The 19,181-nt window shown below is 35.0% G+C and overlaps 1 protein-coding gene across 3 annotated transcripts in view; it reads left to right on the top strand.

Annotated features, from left to right (window-relative positions):
* Positions 1-18,373, top strand: part of PLD5 (phospholipase D family member 5) — a 438,986-nt gene extending 420,613 nt beyond the window's left edge. For all 3 annotated transcript variants that reach the window (XM_012547936.3, XM_031966970.1, XM_031966971.1), the window contains one exon: positions 12,499-18,373. In XM_012547936.3, the coding sequence (XP_012403390.2) occupies positions 12,499-12,767 (269 nt within the window). In that variant the 3' untranslated portion in view covers positions 12,768-18,373. The remainder of the gene's footprint in view (positions 1-12,498) is intronic.
* Positions 18,374-19,181: the final 808 nt, after the last annotated feature.

Genomic DNA, 19,181 nt, shown 5'->3' with positions numbered 1-19,181 from the left:
GGGACTATTCAAACAATTACTTCCTCCTCTGTTAGTCTGGGAAGTCTATATTTTTGGAGGTAGTCATCCATTTCACTTAGGTTATCAAATTTATTGGCATAAAGTTGAGCAAAATAACTCCTTATTATTTCTCTAATTTCCTCTTCATGGTGGAAAGTTCTCCCTTTTCATTTTTAAGACTACTAATTTCATTTTCCTCCCTCCTTTTTTCTAATCAGATTTACCAAAGGCTTATCTATTTTATTGGCTTTTTCATAGAACCAACTCTTAGTTTTATTAATTAGTTCAATAGTTTTTTTACTTTCAATATTTTTAATTTCTCCTTTTAATTTTAAATTTCCAATTTAGTATTTGATTAGGGGTTTTAATTTGGTCTTTTTAGTTTTTTAGTTGCAAGCCCAATTCATTAATCTTTTCTTTCTCTGTTTTATTCAAGTAAGCCTCTAAGGATATAAAATTACCTCTTATTACCACTTTGGCTGCATCCCACAAATTTTGGTATGACATCTCATCATTGTCATTATCTTGAGTGAAATTATGAATTGTATCTATAATTTGCTGCTTCACCCAATCATTCTTTAAGATGAGATTGTTTAGTTTCCAATTACTTTTTGGTCTATTTCCCCTAACTTTTTGTTGAATGTAGTTTTATTGCATCATGATCTGAAAAGAAAGCATTTACTATTTCTGCTTTCTTGCATTTAATTTTGAGGTCTTTATGTCCTAATATATGGTCAATTTTTGAATAGGTTCCATGAACTGCTGAGAAGAAAGTATATTCCTTTCTATCTCCATTCAATTTTCTCCAAAGATCTAACATACCTAATTTTTCTAATATTCTATTTACTTCTTTAATTTCTTTCTTATTTTTTTTGTGGTTTGATTTATCTAATTCTGAGAGTGCAAGGTTGAAATCTCCCACTATTACAGTTTTGTTGTCTATTTCTTCTTGCAACTCTCTTAACTTCTCCTTTAGGAAGTTGGATGCCATACTACTTGGTGCATATATGTTTAATATTGATATTTCTTCGTTGTTTATGCTACCCTTTAGCAGGATGTAGTTTCCTTCCTTATCTCTTTTAATTAGATCAATTTTTGCTTTTGCTTGATCTGAGATAAGGATGGCTACCCCTGCTTTTTTTGACTTCACCTGAAGCATAATAGATTTTGCTCCAGCCTTTTACCTTTACTCTATATGTATCTCCCTGCTTTAAATGTGTTTCTTGTAAACAACATATTGTAGGTTCTGACTTTTGATCCAGTCTGCTATCTGCCTCCTCTTTTTGGGGGAGTTCATCCCATTCACATTTACGGTTAGAATTACTAAATCTGTATTTCCTGCCATCCTAATAACCCCAGATTGTGCTTTACTTATTCTTGCCTCCCCCAACCCTCTTTCCCACTTTTAAACTTATGTACCCCTCTTGTATCACGATGCTTACCCTCTTTATAATCCCTCCCTCCCCCACTTTGAGTCTTTTCCCCTTCCTTCCCTTATTACTCTTTTCTTTTCCTTTTCCTCTCCCCGTTTTAATGAGGGAGAAATTTTCTCTAAAACAAATGTCAATTATTTTTCTTTGAGCCAACTCTGATGAGTAAGATTCACACAATGTTCCTCCCCTCTCTAAATTCCCTCAGATATGATAAGTTTCCTTTTGCCTCTTTGTGGGATGTGGTTTCCCTCTTTTATCCCTCCTTCCCACCTTATTCTGCCATCATCCCTTTTCCATATCTACTTCCCTTTTTTATGTTATATCAGTACAATCAAATTATACATGTATTCTTTTTGTATATCCACAACAGAAATACAATTTTTAAAACCCTTCATAACCTGGTCCCTTTGTACTTTTCCAGTCTTCTTATATCTCCTCCTTCCCAATCCCCATATATACTGTAGACTAATCACACTGGCCTTCTTGTGATTTTTCTTGGATGCAACAATATTGCTGACTCCAAGCATTTTCACTGGTTGTCTCTCATGCCTGGAATTCTCTCCCTCTTCATCTCTGCCTCCTGGCTTCCTTTGTTCTTTCAAGTCTTAGCTCAAGGCTTGCCTCCTTCAAGAAGCCTTTCCTGGCCTTTCTTAATTTTAATACTTGATTATTTTAAGATTATCTTCAGTTTACCTTGTACATGCTTTGTTTGTACAGAATTTGTCTTCCCCCATTAGAGTCTGAACTGCTTGAAAGCAGGGACTATTGCCTTTCCTTGTATTGCCAGTGCTTAGCACAGTTCCTAGAACATAACAAGTAGACAATAAATAATTGCTGACTGAACGATAAACGAGAGCTAACTAACACCTGACCTCTGTGGGGGAATCAAATTCAGGTTACAAGAGATATTTGAGAAGCAGCAGCAGAATATGTTACTATGTCTGCAAATAGACAAGCTCTGAACCAGAGTTTATAAAAGAGCATCCCTTTTCATGGAACTTTCCTCCATCCTTGAGCAGGTGGGCATGTCTGATGGCATCAGCATGAATAAAACTATTGGTAAGCCTGTTGCTTTCTCCTTTGCAACATCTTTCAAATACAACTTTCTCTTTTCTGACACTGTCATCACTAGTGCAAGCCCTCATCACTTCACACCCTGATTATTACAGTAGCCTGCTATTGAGTCTGCTTGCCTCTATAGTCTCTTCCCACTGCAAGTCATCTCCATTCAGCCACTAAAATAATTTTCCTAAAACAGATTCACATCCCACCCTTCAGTAAATACTTAGTGACTGGGCCCTATAATCAAATACAAAATATTTTCTTTGACATTCAAAACCTTTCATGACTCTATCCTCTCCTATCTTTCCAGTCTTTATTCCCCAACATGCACTCTTCAATGCAGTGACTTTGGACTGCTGGCCCTTCAATGAACAAATGCTCCATTTCTCAGTTCTGCGTATTTTCTCTGTCAATCCTTAATGTATGGGATATTCTCCTTCCTCCACTAATACTGACCTCCTCTGACTCCTCCAACTATGTGCCTGGCAACTAGTAGGCTTAATTGATTAAATCTTTTGCTCTGAAATCCCTCTAGGACTGCTTTCTCTCCTCAATCTCTCCTTTCTCTGCCTATTTTCTCTTTTTTACCTTTCACCTGTTGTGCTATCAGTTCTTTTTAGCTCAGTTCCTGGTGTCTTTGTGCTTTCCTCCTCACTGCCAAATTCTCTAAACCTCTTAGCAGTACCAAACTAGTTCTTGCTTCAAACAAGCTCGTAAAGATGGAATCAAGCCCAATTAGCCAATCCTCCTAAACCTAATTTAAATGCCTCTGATTTAAGCAAGTATTCAGGAATTTTTATACTTATCTCTGATTAAATGATTAAACCAGCATTATATGAAATCATTGCTTTTAAGTGGAGGGAAGCTAGGTAGTACAGTGGATGGTGCTGGAATCAAGAAGACTCATTTCTGAGTTCAAATCTGGTCTCAGATATTTACTAGTTAAGTGATTTTTTCACAAATCATTTACGCCTGTCTGCCTCAGTTCCATCTGTAAAATGAGCTGGAGAAAGAAATGGCAAATCACTCCATATCTTTACCAAGAAAACCCCAAATGGGGTCATGAAGAATTGGATACAACTGAACAATAACAAAACTTTAGAAGGGGGGAAAAGATAATAATCAATGGACACCCAACCTTACAGTCAGAAAACTTCAGCCTTATTCCTAGTCTCTAATTAATTGAGACTCTTGGAAGGATCCCACCCTCCTGCTGAACTTCCCTTATTTTTAAAGTAGAAACTTTCTTCACATCAACTTCATAGGGTTCTTGTGAGGATCATGTAAGGTTATAGATATAAAAATATTCAATAGAGCATAAAACAAAAAAAATAAAGCATAAAAATATAGTTTGAATATTTATTATCCTCTACACCCAACTTTGAGAAGACTAAGAAAACTATTTTCCCTCTACTTTGAAATAGCTACCCCAACTGCAAAAAAAGATAGTCTAAAAGGCCTAAAGAATATTAGTTTGTTTCAGAGCTGGTAATTTTAAAGTTGTCATTTTTTTCCAATAGAATAGATGATTCACTATTTCAATATAACTGTGATGAATAATAGAATGCAATCTAACTCCACTGGAAGAAAGGAATGTTATTTTATTTTTGCTGCTTTGCTTAGTAGTCCTATATAGCTTACTCTTATTCATTATTGGCCTCTGACTTAAGTATCTTATTTCTATTTCATTGAGTATTGTGATAGGTATTCAAATGTGAAATGTTATTTATAAATAACAATGCTTAAAATCTCTTTCCTGCCCTTAAACAAAGTAAGATTTTTAATCACAAGTCTTAATGTTCAGAATTTATAGAGTTTTACACTCTCCCTGCCCCCCCCCCCCAATCTATGTGGACAGAGAAAAGCAATGCAACATAATGGATAGAGAGCTGGCAAAACCTCAGTTCACATTGCACCTCTAACATATACTAGATCTGTAACCCAGGGTGATCTGTGTTCCATTAATCTCTCAATCATGCTTTCCTTCTCCTCTCTCCCTCTCCCTCCCTACTTCCCTTTCCACCTTTCTTTCTGCCTTTCTCTCCCTAAGTCAAACTTTAACCACTGTGCCAAGTAATAATGTGGGGCTCTGAGCAACTCTCTAAAAATATAAATAATTGGCAGGGAAAGTGCTGGCACACATTGATAGAAAGAATTTTTTTACTTGGGAGTTCCTAATATCCTTCTGCCTCTAGTAGACAAGTTCTAGAGAGCAACCAAAGCCACATAAAAGTTAAATGGCTTGACCAAAATTACAAAGCTAGTACAAGAGGCAGTATTCCAATCATTGGAATTGATGCTCAATTCTCTAATGACTAAAATTTCCATGGATAACTATTTCTAAATTGTGGATTTAAAAGTTTAAAATATAAGGGTAATAATAATAGACCATCCAAATAGAGGGAATTGTAGTATAGTAATTTGATGTAATATAGTAATCTGCTTCATTTTAAACATTTTATATCCTCTAATCATAGTCTTTAAGTCAATTTTCTAATGACTAAAATGCTACTATCAAAATTTCCATGAATAACTATTTCTAAATTGTGGATTTTAAAAAGTTTAAAACATAAGTATAATAATGGTTGCCATCCAAACAGATGGAATTGTGGTATAGTAATCTGATGTAGTATAGTAATCTGCTTCATTTTAAACATCTTATATCCTTTAATCATAGTCATGAAAACTTGAATTAGAAGGTCAGGTTGAATCACTTTACAAGGTGTAACAGGTAGCAAATGAATTTAGGAAATTTCAAACACATGAAAAATATTATTCATTTTAGAAAAAGACTTACAGAATAAAATTCTTCCTACTGTATCTAAAATATGATTTGAATTCCACATCACTTTTCAGAGACACATCTACTCCATCAAGTTAGCACAGCTGCATTGTGGGAGGACTTAAAGGGTATCAGAAGAAAAAAAGTTGTTGATGTTTTAAATAATTAACAGCTTGGCCCAGAAATGGGTTTTTTAAAACCTTCAGTCATCAGGCATTTGCTGGAAAAGGTCATACTTAGAATACAGAGTAAAGCTGCATGGAAAAATCCATTTGAAGCCTTATCACAGAAATACAGCTACACAGAGCTTTCACACCAAGGACATCCTCAAGCCTATGTACCCGCTAGTTCTTGAATTCTCCAAAGTGGGACATGCTATTTCCTGAAGAAGCAGGTGGTGGAAATTATAAGAGATGGCCAACTTGTTTTAGAAGTTCTGGGATGGGGCATGGAAGCTACTAGCAGGATGCTAGGTTAATCAATGGAATTAAGAAGCCATATCAAGGTCCCATTTTCCATCTTCTCAAGCTAAATTTACTTGAGTCCCCCCTTCCCTTTTTATTCCTTTGGGTAGAGAGAGAGAGAGAGCCACATAAAGAATTGACTGCCTTGTGGTGGTTAAGTGAGGCTAGCAATTGGAGGCTTCAAAATATATTTTAGAAGGGATTTTGCAGCTGGGTGAAATTACATCCCAATTAGAAAACATTGAAGTACTATGTGTTAGTTTGGAAGTTAAATTATATGTTTTGGGGGAACAAAGCAGAATAAAAGGCAATACTGTTTGGGAATCTAACTTTATGTCTTGTGAAAACTGTACCGGGCCATAATTCAGAAAGGATTCAATTCAATTCAAGCATTACAAAAATTTGTAAAGATACACTGAATTCTTTGGATTCTTCAATAAGGTGAAAAAGGAAAGAACCTTATTTTGATCTTACTATGCTTTCTCAGAATGGGAATAAAATTTAATCAGCATTCATATTCCACAAACAAGGTCATTAATTTGGCATGTATTTAGTAAGTGTTTATTATCTGAAAAGCACTATTCTATGGGCTTACCAAGACTCAGAATTTTTTTAATGACCCTTGCTTTTTTGGAGCCTATAATCATCATGGAGTTATGCCACATAGGAAAATATGAACACAATTATACAATAATGATATAAATGTATGATAATATACATTAAATATACTAATGTAATATAGGAATATTGAATAATAAAATGTGAATATTTTAATAATAGTTTAATGAAATTTAATGAAAAATATATAATAATATAAAATATTATTCAAGTATAGAGGAAAAAACACTTAAGACTGTAACTAGGTGAGTTGAATCTCTGAGATTTCATGGAAGTTGGTCTTAGGATAGATTAGCTGCCAATAAACAAAGATTGGTAGCTAAGAATGGCATTCTAAACACAGGCAGCACCATGAACAAAAGCATACATATACCAAAAAAAGAAAGAAAAGAAAATTGAAAAGGCCAAATGTTAATAGATAAATAGTCTAGCTATCCTGAATATTGTAGTTCCTACTTTTTTCCATGGTGGGGCACTGTGATTTTCTTTTTCCAAAACAGGGTGACATTGAGGTATGGGTTAACAGTAATTCTGCCTATAAGAAAATAATTTCAGCCTTCCCAAAAATCCATATAAGCAATATCAAGCCAGCAAAGAATATTTAGGGCTATGTATTTATGATTTCAGTAGGGGATATTTCCCCATTACCAGTTTCCTTGCTCTCTCTTTAAATCTTGAATTCTAACCCCAAGGTTCAGTGCCTTGATTGTATCATCTGGCTAATCATATCAAAATGTAATAGAGAACTTTAGTGTTCATCTAGTCTAACCCCCTCGTTTTCTCAAAGAAGAAATTGAACCCCAGGTAGTTTGAAGTGCTTGCAGTCATATGGACAAAAAGCAGTGCAGGATTTCAACCCAAGATCACTCTCTAACATCAAATTCCATCTTATTTCCACTGTTTTCATACTTACACTCGTTCTGTGGCCATCACTACATATTAAATCAAACTCAATAATGACACTTTGCAAAATAAGGCACTCTGGATCTCTGTAGGCCCTAAATTCTAGATTGATATATGCATGCCTCTCCTAGCTCTGATCTATATGAGAGTACGTGTGTGTGTGTGTGTGTGTGTGTGTTGGAAGAGAGACAAAGAGAAACAAATAAGGAGGAAAGAAAGAAAAGGAAAAAGAAAAAGGAGGGAGAGAGGAAAAGGGAAAGAGACAGATACAGAGAGAGTAACAGAAATATATTCCCAATTTGTGCAGGGGCCAGAGCCTCTAGACTGGGGGACCGCTTAGAGATAGTGATAAAACTGGGTAGAATATTTTAGATATATAGTGCTACTTGTGCCTGAGAGCAATCATTTTGTTTCAGGTTACTACATTGTCCCAGTTCCCATGGTCATGATTTAAATTGTGTAAAATGAGCTTAAAAACATTCCATGGGCATTTCCTGGAATACAGCAGATCTCAAAGTATGACACATGAACACTCTAAAAAGTTACACATGAAAAAGCATGGCAAAAACATATTTAGACTACAACCACCACATTTCTAGCCATACGGTCTGAGAAACTGCTTTCACAGCAACGGATGTATATTGGATTGTTTTGTCTCACAGCTGAATGCCATTGACCAGTTTTGCATCACTAGCAGTTTTCTGCTGCTGATACTTATAATACTCTAATTAATTATCCCTCTAGAATTTACAAATATCCTTACTTCCTTCTCCTATACTTTTCAGGGGTCTGAATACCTTCAATTCTTGTCTGTTGCTATTACAAACTTAATTAGCCTACTCTACACAATGCACAAAATCATACGGCTTCTCAACTGTAATAATTTGCCACAGTAACAACATTAATAACTAGAAGTAAATCATCAACAACATGAAAGCATCTCTGATGTTTTTAATAGACCTTCCATCATTGAACAGAGAAAGGTTATTAGATGACAAGAACACACCTAAGGTGATTCCACCAATAACCAATATTTTTACTCATTTGGTTCCACAGACTGCTAATAGATATGGAAAAGAACATTTCATTTGTGTATCATTTATATTCTACTTCTGAGAACAAGGATAATACTTTAATCAGAAAACAGCATGGTCAAAGGAAATGGTGCTTCTTGGCAGTATCTAATAAGACAAAGAGAAAAACAATTAGATGAGTTGAAAGGCAAAGGAAATAGTGGGCATCGGTAGTCTTTTTTTAGTCCCCTTTACTTGTCTGCTGGACGGCGTCAAAAATACATTCAAAGTGCCCCAGAATATAAAATACTAAACAATAGCCTTGAATAAATATTACTCTACTTATTGTACCTACAGTATATAGCTTGTTCCAAAGATTGGAAACTGACCTGGAAGAGTTAAGTCATGTGTCAGCCATGGAATATTTTAAGGATTTTTAATTTTTGCAATTTGCTAACTTTGAATATCCAAGCATAGGGCTCTTTTAGTATGTAATGACCATCTGTGAGAAGGGGCAAAGTCCTTATATCTTAGAATTACAAGTAAGGAGATTTACAGATTCCATCTCAAGTCAAGAGAAAAATAAGCATTTTAACATTGAAATTAGCTACTTCTCTCAGCCATTCATAATTTCAGGACCTTCAAGTTATAAATTCTGAAGAATAAAACTGTTAAGAACACCATAATCTATGGGAGAATCAGCTTATTCTGCATTACACAAGTGAGTATCGGGAACTTCCATCTTTGGACTGCTGCTTTCTCTGTGGATTTTCTTTCTAGTTCTTGGGACATACATTAGAAAAATCTAATCCTACCAAAAGATAACATCAACAGAATTGCTAAGAGGCAAAGTTAATATTGTTGTTACTATGTCATAAAACTAATAGCCAGATGGCTACACTTTCAAATTTCTTCTCAATAAATTGGTCTTCAGGTAAATGTATGTATAAACAGTCTCATTTTTTCTAGTCTGACCACAGACAACACACTACCACACATTTAAAAAACATTTGCTACTAAATGGCAGATAACCCAATGAATGTCTACCTACTCCCATCCTGCCAATTTGCTTTTCTTATCAAATCCAAAAAAATATATTTATATGAAGCCACTAACAGTAAGAAAAAGTGTGCTTAAAAATGTTTGCAAGAAAATAAAAATATTTTGATAACATGAATTTTGTTTTGTTTATGAGTAGATGTTCTTAATGATGATGCTTAATGCAATGGCCCTGATTTCTTAAGCTCTAAGTATGAATAGCTTAAGAGACTGGAGATATTTAGCTTGGAGAAGAGAAGATAGGAGGGGGAAACATGATTGATATCTTCCAATATTAGAAGGACTATCATATAAAAGAGATTCAGTTTATTCTATAAAACACCACAGAGCAATGAGTAGGATTTATAAGAAAATAGACTTTGCCTCAATATAAAGAGGCATTTTCTAACAATCCTAGAATGGATCAGTCTGTGAGATAGTAAAGATCCCCATCATTTAAAATGGTGAAGCAGAAACTGGCTGGCTATCCAGGATGTCATAGAAGGGTATCAGGAGATCTGGATTTCTAATCCCAGTTCTGCCGTTAATTAGCTTATGATCTTAAATAAGTCTTTCAATTTTTCTGAATTCTAGTTTCTTCATTTATAAAACAAAGGGTTTGAACTTAATGATCTCTAAGCTTCAACTCTAAGATACCATAAGTTTGCGGTTTACTACATTACATAGAATGTAACTGGATGGCCTTCAAGGTCCTCTCTATCTAAAATTATATACTTCTAGTTGTGGAGACTTAGGATGCAGCCTAATAATAATGATAATAGCTCACATGTGTGTGCGTGTGTGTGTGTGTGTGTGTGTACGCGTGTATATGTATAGAGAGACAGAGACAGCGAGCACATTGAGAACTACATTATCTCATTTGATATTCAAAACAATTTTGTTGAGCTAAGTGGTTCTATTATCCCCATTTTTCTAATGAAGAAAGTTGTGAGTTACTCAGATCCATGGTGATCACCATTGTTCATGGATTGAGGACTAAATTTTAGATATCAGAGATTACCTATTCCTGTCCTCCCATTTTAGATGCAGAAACTCACGGTCACATAGATAATAAATATCTCAAGCAAGTAGAATCCAAGATGGCCAAGAGCAGGAGATCTCTTCTCCAGACTCCAAGAGGGTGTCAGGCTAAAATTATATGAATTTATCATCTTTAAAGATGTCTAATATGGAGATACAATTGTAAGGAGTTCAGAACAATTACTTCTATCTCTGATTGTCCTCAAGAGGGAGAAAAGCACTTAGCTTATACTTGGCACATAGGACCCTTCCCATAAAAAAAGTTGAATGCAGAAAAGACTCGTGATTAGTTAGTAACTTCCATTATTTAAAAATGGAATAAAAAGAAATTTAATAAATTATACAAATTAGAATATACGGGGGGGGGGGGGAGGGATAAAGGAATAAATAGACTTCAGCTGTAAATGAAGTAAAATCTCAGCTTCAAGTAGGAAAGAATGATCTTACCAAAGAAAAGTCTGTTCTCATCAGCTGTTAAGAGTACAGGACCTAGTCTCCCCCCCCATTAGGTCATCCCTATCCAGGTACCTCCCCCATTATATCATTGTTCTTGTTACCCTATAAAAGAATAAAATACATTCCCTGCTGGATTCTTGAAGATGATAGTCTCATTCAGCCCTGGGACCAAACCATGGATCCATTTGATTCCAGTAAATCTCTCCATTAAATAAATTACTAAATACTCTCTTTAAAAAAAGAGTATAGGACCTAGAAGATCAGGAGACAAGGGAGAGACTAGCTTCACTACATGTCCATTTCTCCAGGGTTCCAGTTAACCATTCAAAGTATGCATTCACCTCTTTCTTGATTTGGTTTTTTCAAGGTCTTTCTCAAAGTACCTATCCAACTAACTGAAGCAAATCCCTTATTTACTTACACAGTATCCTAGATCAGAATTTTCTCATCCAATCAAGATTCCCTTTACACACAAATAGCACAAGTTGCAAGGCTATCTCTGGGGAAGGGGGAAAGCTTGTCATGGTTGGGTAAAAATAGGATTACATCTCACAAGATAGATTCTAGGGTCTTGAAATCAGACACTGTTTTTTAGCAACTGTCTGGTCTCTTTTAACAACAAGATGCCTCAGAGAAGTCTGCCATCTCTATCAACTGGTACCACCTACTAACCAAAAAGGGTTGCAAAAACTTACTTAAACTGAGTGATGTACAGGAGGAAGAGAGATGACTAATCTGGATGAATTTTATTTTTAATGAAAATATTTTTGTCTTCTAAACTACAATTAAATTACCTTCTCCATTATATATATTCCCTTTTAAAAAGGTTTGGAGCTGTCATAGATGAAACAAATGAAATATACAATTAAAAAAGTATTTCATAATGGTTTTGTCAAATGTGGGGAAAAGAGAAAAGAGACACTGTATACTGAGCTGTCCTATCCTGTCCATTTTTAAATAAACAGAAAGATGAACTAAGCAAAAAGATTAAATCCATCATTTGGAGGCCAAGTCCTTGTTCTCCTTCTAGGCTCCAGACATGAAAAGGGAATTATTGGAGTATGGAACCCTGAGCTTCCAAGAGTATCACCTACTCACCTTCACAGTGAGGCTAAATAGCTGCTACAGATGAATTTGTACTTTCTCCACGATCAGTTCTAGCCTTTAAAAAAAGTCATTTTCTTGAGTTCTACTCAGGTGATCAGGACTTAATGAATAGTTTCCAGGGCAGAAAAATTCTGACCCTGATGTCAGAAAGATGGGAAGAGAGACATAAAAATGTATCTAGTAAGGATCAGACTTTTTTCCACTCTAGACAATGCCTTACATTTATATGTCTACATATGGAATAATGTCTCATTTCTTTGAGAAGGTATTAATTGTTCACAGGAATTTAAAGTTTATTCCTATATATTTTAGATGTTGCTGTATTTAGTGCATCTTGTGAATGTCAATAAGAAATAACATTTACAAAAAGAACAGCAGATGACTTGTTTTGAGTTTCAAGTTGAGCAAAGCTGATGAGAAAATGCCAAAATAATATGCTAATATTAATTGCCATATGTAAAGGCTTTTGGAATATTTTTTCTTCTCCTAGATCTGTCAATGCAATGTCACTGTTCCTATTTATTTTGGGGGAAATGCATAGTATTATTTTAATATGAAGCCCTTTCTCTGTTTGTTTGCAGGGAATTTTGATTGGGTAGGAAATGATTTTACCCAGAATGCTGGCACAGGCCTTGTTATCAACCAAGCAGATGTGGAAAACAGCACAAGCATCATCAGGCAACTTAAAGGGGTGTTTGAAAGGGACTGGTATTCACCATATGCCAAAAATTTACAACCAACTAAACAACCAAACTGCTCCAGCCACAAACTTAACAAATTGACAACAAACAAGACTGCTGTAGCATACAATACAAGTGAGAATGACCCCTTGAGTGTACAACATGAATGAAGACACCTGACAGGATGGACAGATTAACATTTCATATCTACTAATAAAAAAACTAGGGGAGGTGAGGAAGCCAAAAAAAGTTTTTTTTAAGGAAAAAGCACACATCAAAAATGTTCTCTAAACTGCATACAATAATATCTATATAACTATATTATAGCTCTATATACTACGATTTAAGACTTTTATATTTGTTACTTCTGACAATGAATGTTGTTTCTGCTTAGAGGTTAGTTTTCAAGTTTTACATTTGAATTTAAACATTTCAATTCTCTTCCTGTTTATCCTTGCCTGGTTATCACCACAAGATCTGAGGAGAAATGAAGGTGAGCTCTGTGATGACTCTTTGAGATCTGTTGATTTACACAGGATGGGGGTATTTCACCTTGGAAAGGATACCAGTAGGATCACATAAATCACTCTCTGTACCTGTTCCACTATACCAACATCCAAGCATTATTGGTTTATATTTATATACCATCCTCCAAAACAATATGCAAAACAATGCCATTTGGTTTTCTCACTCAATTTCTTCCAGTAGCATAGGTTTTATATTCTCTTCACCCCTTATAAAATTTTCTTGTTCTACAGATAGATTTCTTCTAAATTATATTATGTTCATTCTCTACAACATTAATTTTGAGTGTGATATCTTTTGCAAATGCCTTATTCCTCTGAATGACTGTACAAAGGAAATGGAAGTCTTCAATTTTCACTTTTCAACTGTGCTTTTTTTTTATCAAATTGGTATTTTTGAACTGCAACCTTCAATACACTGAATATTTTTGCATGCTCCAAAAGTCAGGTGGATTCCCAATTTGGAAAAAACCAAACCAAAACAAAACAAAACAATTAATCACTACTAATTCCCAATGTTAGGTAAAGCCAGATTTGGTTTGAGACTATTTGAGTTTGGACTGGGGAAGGGAGAAGGAGATATTTATTTTACATTTTTAAAGCATCTGGTATTATGGAAGAAAGACCTTTGTGGAACAATTATTTTAGTTTGCTTAGAATCATTAAGATGCTTTTGAGAATAAGTCAGCAAAAGTTTGTAGCATTTTTCCTCTCTAGTCATTTAAGATACCAAATGCTTTTCAGAGAAATGCAATTTTAAAACTGTGCTTTCAGTATTTTACTAATCAGCATAGGGATGCTGATTAGGCTTATTCTATACTCTTGTTGTGTGTCATTTTATAAATATACAATATAGACTCATAAATATATTAATAGAGGCTGTTGTCACATGAGAGAGGCATGGTCTAGTCCAAGCACATAGTTGGGAGCCAGGACAAAAGAATCCCAGATCTCCTCCTGACTCCTTCTATAGCTAGAGACAAGACACATCACCCCTTTGCCTCCAGTTTCTATTGGTAACGTAGGGACAGTAATACCCACCTACCTCACAGAGAGGCTGTGAGGGTTAGGAACTATTTACAGTGTTTTGAAATCAAAAGAGCCTATATAAATGCTAAGCATTATTACATATAATCTTCTTTCTTGGGATCACCTTGGTGTTATCCTAATATAATAATTACGAAGTTCTTCCTGAAGAACTGGTGGAGGAACAAAACATGTCTTCAAAGCTGCAGATTTGGATGAAAAATCTCATGGAGACGTAAAAACCCTAACAGGAGTTTGAATTATTAAGAATGCTGGGAAAGCATTTGAGTAGAACATTTTGGCATGTCATTTTGTCTCAATGTGTAGTAATATCAACATGGAACACTGTGCTAGTCATCTTTGAAAACAATAAACCAATTTGTTTTCAGAATAAGAGAAAGCATTCTCACCAACCACAATGCTTCTTTTTCAACTACTTGGTTCTTACCATGTCAGAAGAAACAGAGATGTATATACATCAGTTTTAACAGCTGGATCCTGGTCCTAAAAGAATGACTGAAGATTTGTCTCACTACTGTAAAACTTTCTAGTTGTTTTAAAATAATGTTTGGCTGGATGTGTCAACCAGTTTGAAAATGGTGCACATGCTAGAATTGTATTTTTTCAAAGACTACTGTACTTTTATGAAAGAATTTGACTTTTTTTAAGGTCTGTGGGTTTTAATGACATTCTTTATCACTAATGGCCAGTCTATCCAGCTTGAATATTTAACACAGATTCCATTTATTGTAGGGTGCTACATGGAGAGCTTTGATATAATGCAGGGATCAATAACCATTCCATTAAAGTCCAGTAAGGTTTGGTAAGTTAGCTTACATAAATATACGAAGGGGAAAAAAATCTAAGAGTACCCTTGAACTAAATAGAGAGAGCCTGAGTTTAGATCTGCAAAGGACAGCTCTAAAGGGAGAAGGGAGCAGCTGGTTCCACTGGGACAGCACTGTTTTAGTTCTAGAGAGAGAGGTGAGAAACACCACACAAGCTCTCTTGGAATAGCTATAGTAGAGAGATATGGTTGAAGTAACAGGGGGGTGGATGAGGAGAGGAGGAAGTACAGATACCCTTTGCACATGTGAAGACAGATATAGTGCTGGCTGGGAACTGCAACTTACCTCCCTACCCTGCCCAGGTAGAATCATCACATCCTAGATTGTGTCCAGAATCTACTTCTGCCCTTGTAAAAATAGCAATATTTCCACCCTAATGGTCCATGATATATAATGCAGGGACTTTCTAATCCGAACATATTTGGCAATGGGAGGTTGGTCAAGGACTTTTTCAAGACAACATTTACATAATTCAGCTTCTTAGAAGATTGTGCCTGGGCAATGATATGCAGAAACATTACTATGCAGAAGGCGTTGTTCTCTGTAGCATTTTCATTTGCTTTTCTATATGGGAGGCATGGGGCGTGGGTCCCACTACTTTCTCTGCAAAATGGCTTATTATTTCCTTTTTGGCTTTGAAGATCCTACTTCCCATCAGAAAAAGGCTAGAGGAAATTGTTTTATTCCCTAAGTGTAATCTCAAATTCTACAAGAATCATCAAGAAGGCACCTTTTTTTTCCTAATAAGAGTGATTTGGTTGACTCCAGAGATGATTCTCCCAAGAAAAGCAAAATGAAAGATGGTTATTAATTGGGAATATATGAAAGACCTGTGTGCTGCAAATATTGACTAGTGCCTTATTCATCCTCAAGCATTGAGTTCAAAAAATGATTAATTATACATAGGTAATTATTCAGTTCAATTTGATATCACTTGTTGAGAAAAAAAGAAGAAAAAAAGATTGAGGGACTTTCTATTTTAGCCTTGCAGATAAATACTCCAACGTTTACAAGCCCTCTAACTCTTTCAACCAGCCTATCCTTCTAAGTCTTACCCCTGTATTATACAAATTCAATCACCTGTTTTGTTTTTTGTTGTTGATGATGTTCCCATTGTCATGCCATGCACTGCAACTGGGCCTTGAAACAAGCATTTGAAAGGTTAATTTAATCATAAATCAGTGGTTCAAAGCCTCTGATAGAATATATATACTCCTTTTCTGCTATTGTTCATGAATCATAGAATCTTAAGGGTTAGCAGGGACTTCAAAAAGTCTAACCCCTATTTGAAGCATGAATCCCCTCTATGACATCCTTGATAAGTGGACACCTCCAGTGAAGTGGACCTTAGGACTCCATGACTTGGTGTGGTGCCCATCCCTGAATGTGATAAAATAAATACATATTAAAAATTTCTACCAAGACACCTCTGTCTTTCAAGAAAACATACAATGGTGTTTTGTGGAATTCTAGGGTTCAGTGGGTCATAGAAAATACATGTTAACAGGCATCAAAAGAGACTAAGAATCCCTAAATATGCAAATTTGAAAACTAAGAAAATACTCCCAGTCTATATAACATTCCCCCATCTTAAAGCTCATGGAGCATTCAAGGCTGTATTTATATGTATCTCATTTTCATCTTGGGTTGGACTGAGATAGGTTCAAACATTTTGCTTGTTCTTATCCTTTTAACTATTTTCTTAAATGCAATTACTGAGGGTTTTTTTTTTTTTTTTTTTTTAGTGCATCACTGAGCCCTAGAAATTGAATGATACTCTTTGACTATCAGCTTGTGGCTATAGTTAAGTAATTCATTTGGAACATTAGATTATGGCCTGATTGTTTTGCTCTAAGAATACTTAATAGAATATAAGATGCAGAAAACATCAGAATGTAAAAATTGCTAAGCAGGGTCAAACCTACAGTATATCCTGCCCAATAATTCTGCATTAGAATTTACGTTTACATGATTATCTGGGTTTTTCTTTTAAATCTGTACATGTGATTTAATCAAAGCATGTGACCCCCCAGTATGGAAACTCTTTCCATTAGTGTACAGTTCAATAAATCATCTATAACTTAGTCATTGAATCTTAGAGAATAAAATGGTGGGAATGAGAGGTTAAATGACAATCCACAGTCACACAGACAGCATGTCAAAAGTAGAATTTGAATCCAAATGTACTATATCACACTCCATCTATTCCTAAGTTTGCCAGTCTGAAATTCATTCCACTATTTTTGAAGCTCCTGGAACGCTGTTTGAACTCTAAACCAGAATCATCTTCCTCTGAAAAATGAGACACTTGTTGTTGGTTGTTCAAACATAAGTCCCCTAAAAAGAATTCTGTGTATTCCTAATAAATATTTCACTCACTTTATACCCTTTATTCCTAATGTCAGCCTTTTAGAGAGGATGTACTTTATCTTCAACCTTCTGGGAAGCAAAATTAATCTGACTTCGCTTTAACTAAAGACAGGCTAAATATATATTTTTTTCTATTCTTTTCTCCCGTGCAATATAATTTTGCTTCTTTTCCTAACTGGGAACTATTACTCTTTTCCTGCTCTATTTTGATAACCAAATTGCTGTTTGCCACTTCTGGTTTATTCATTTAAAATTGCTGAAAGGCTTAAATAAACGTTAGACTCAGATGGAGCTTGCAGCCTGGCATTCCCATTTGGGAAAATTCATATCTTCAGCAGAATTGCAATCATAGTTTTATGTAATAGCCAGCCAGCCAGTCTATGTAGCATAGTTTCTTGGACCCTTAAAAACTGTGTTTCCTTCACTTTATGTGGACCATGAGCAATACTGCAGGTCCAGAATTCTTCAAGATGAATCCTGTTACATAAGTAATTTTAGATACCTATGTGAAAAAAGTATGAGTTTTGATAAGCTGGATAAGTGTTTGCTTTTGCTATGTTAACAACTTTCTATTCTGTTATAAATATCTTGAATTTGTAAATGCATCTTTATTATACTGATGAAATAAAGTTGTATCTCAGTCTATGTAGGGACACAAAACTAACCCTTGAATTCATATACAAGTTGGTAAAATAAAGGCTGGGTTTGGGAGATAGTTATAAATCTTCTCAATTCTTTCGTACAACTGAGCACTAAACTTTGTAGAATAAAGTATCAAAATGAAGGCTTTTTCATATTGTAACATGAGGCATGTCTTATTTTTCATCATATCTTGGTCTCAGAAACCAAATTAGATGTCAATTGTTATCTTATATCATAAGTGACTGAAAAGAATAAGGTCAATGCTGATCCATCGGGATTATGGTCCCACTGTTTTGTAAATTAGCCCAAGAAACTGTCTTTGTAATATTACTCTTATCTCTATAAAAATATTTGTTTTTAACAATGTGTTGGTTGTAATGAATGAGTGATCTTTTTGATCTGGAAAAATGACTGGGGTCCCTATATATGCTCTTTTAATTCCTTACAAATGAAAAAGGAAATAATCCATGTAAAGTTTAATTTATTATCCTTCCATGAGCAGCCATTAGATAGCCAATCTTTTCTTGCATTGGCATTAAGCAGAATAAGAGGGAGAGTAATGCTTTTTGTTCTACTGAATGGCTATACTCATGGGATGACAGGGTGGAAAATCCATTTTCAGACATGTCTTAGCCTTTCACCAGAGTCTATTTACAGAGATGTAAAGCTACATTTCCTTTCTGTAGCTACCTCTGTCTTCTGAAATACTCAAAATCTCTCCTTGAAATGAATTACTCAAACAAATGTGTTTATGAAGTACCTGCTATGGATAGGGTAGTGAGGCCAGTTGGTGTAGAGGATAGCAAATGAGTCAGGAAAACTCAGGTTTATGTCCTCTATATATTAGCCGTCTGACTATTAAAAAATAACTTCTCAGGTAACTCTCTAAAAAGACCAATTCATCAATTATAGTAAAAGGAATACACATAGGAAATTCCCCAACCTCAGCACCAAGAACATACATAAACTCTGTTAGATTGTCTCAAAGATGAAAAAATTATATAGTCCATACATGATAGAGATATTAGATATGAGCACAAATAATTGCAATAATGATTTCACATGTATGATTGATATTACATTGCTTTCCTTCACAAGGAATAGATGGGGGGGGGGGTAGGAGGAAGAGAGAGAATTTGAAACTCAGTTTTTTAAAAATTTACATGTAATTGGG

Source organism: Sarcophilus harrisii, chromosome 4 (assembly GCF_902635505.1).
Source record: "Sarcophilus harrisii chromosome 4, mSarHar1.11, whole genome shotgun sequence".
NCBI lineage: Eukaryota > Metazoa > Chordata > Mammalia > Dasyuromorphia > Dasyuridae > Sarcophilus > Sarcophilus harrisii.
The sequence above is the reverse complement of the archived record's forward strand: the minus strand, read 5'-3'. Positions and strand labels throughout refer to the sequence as shown.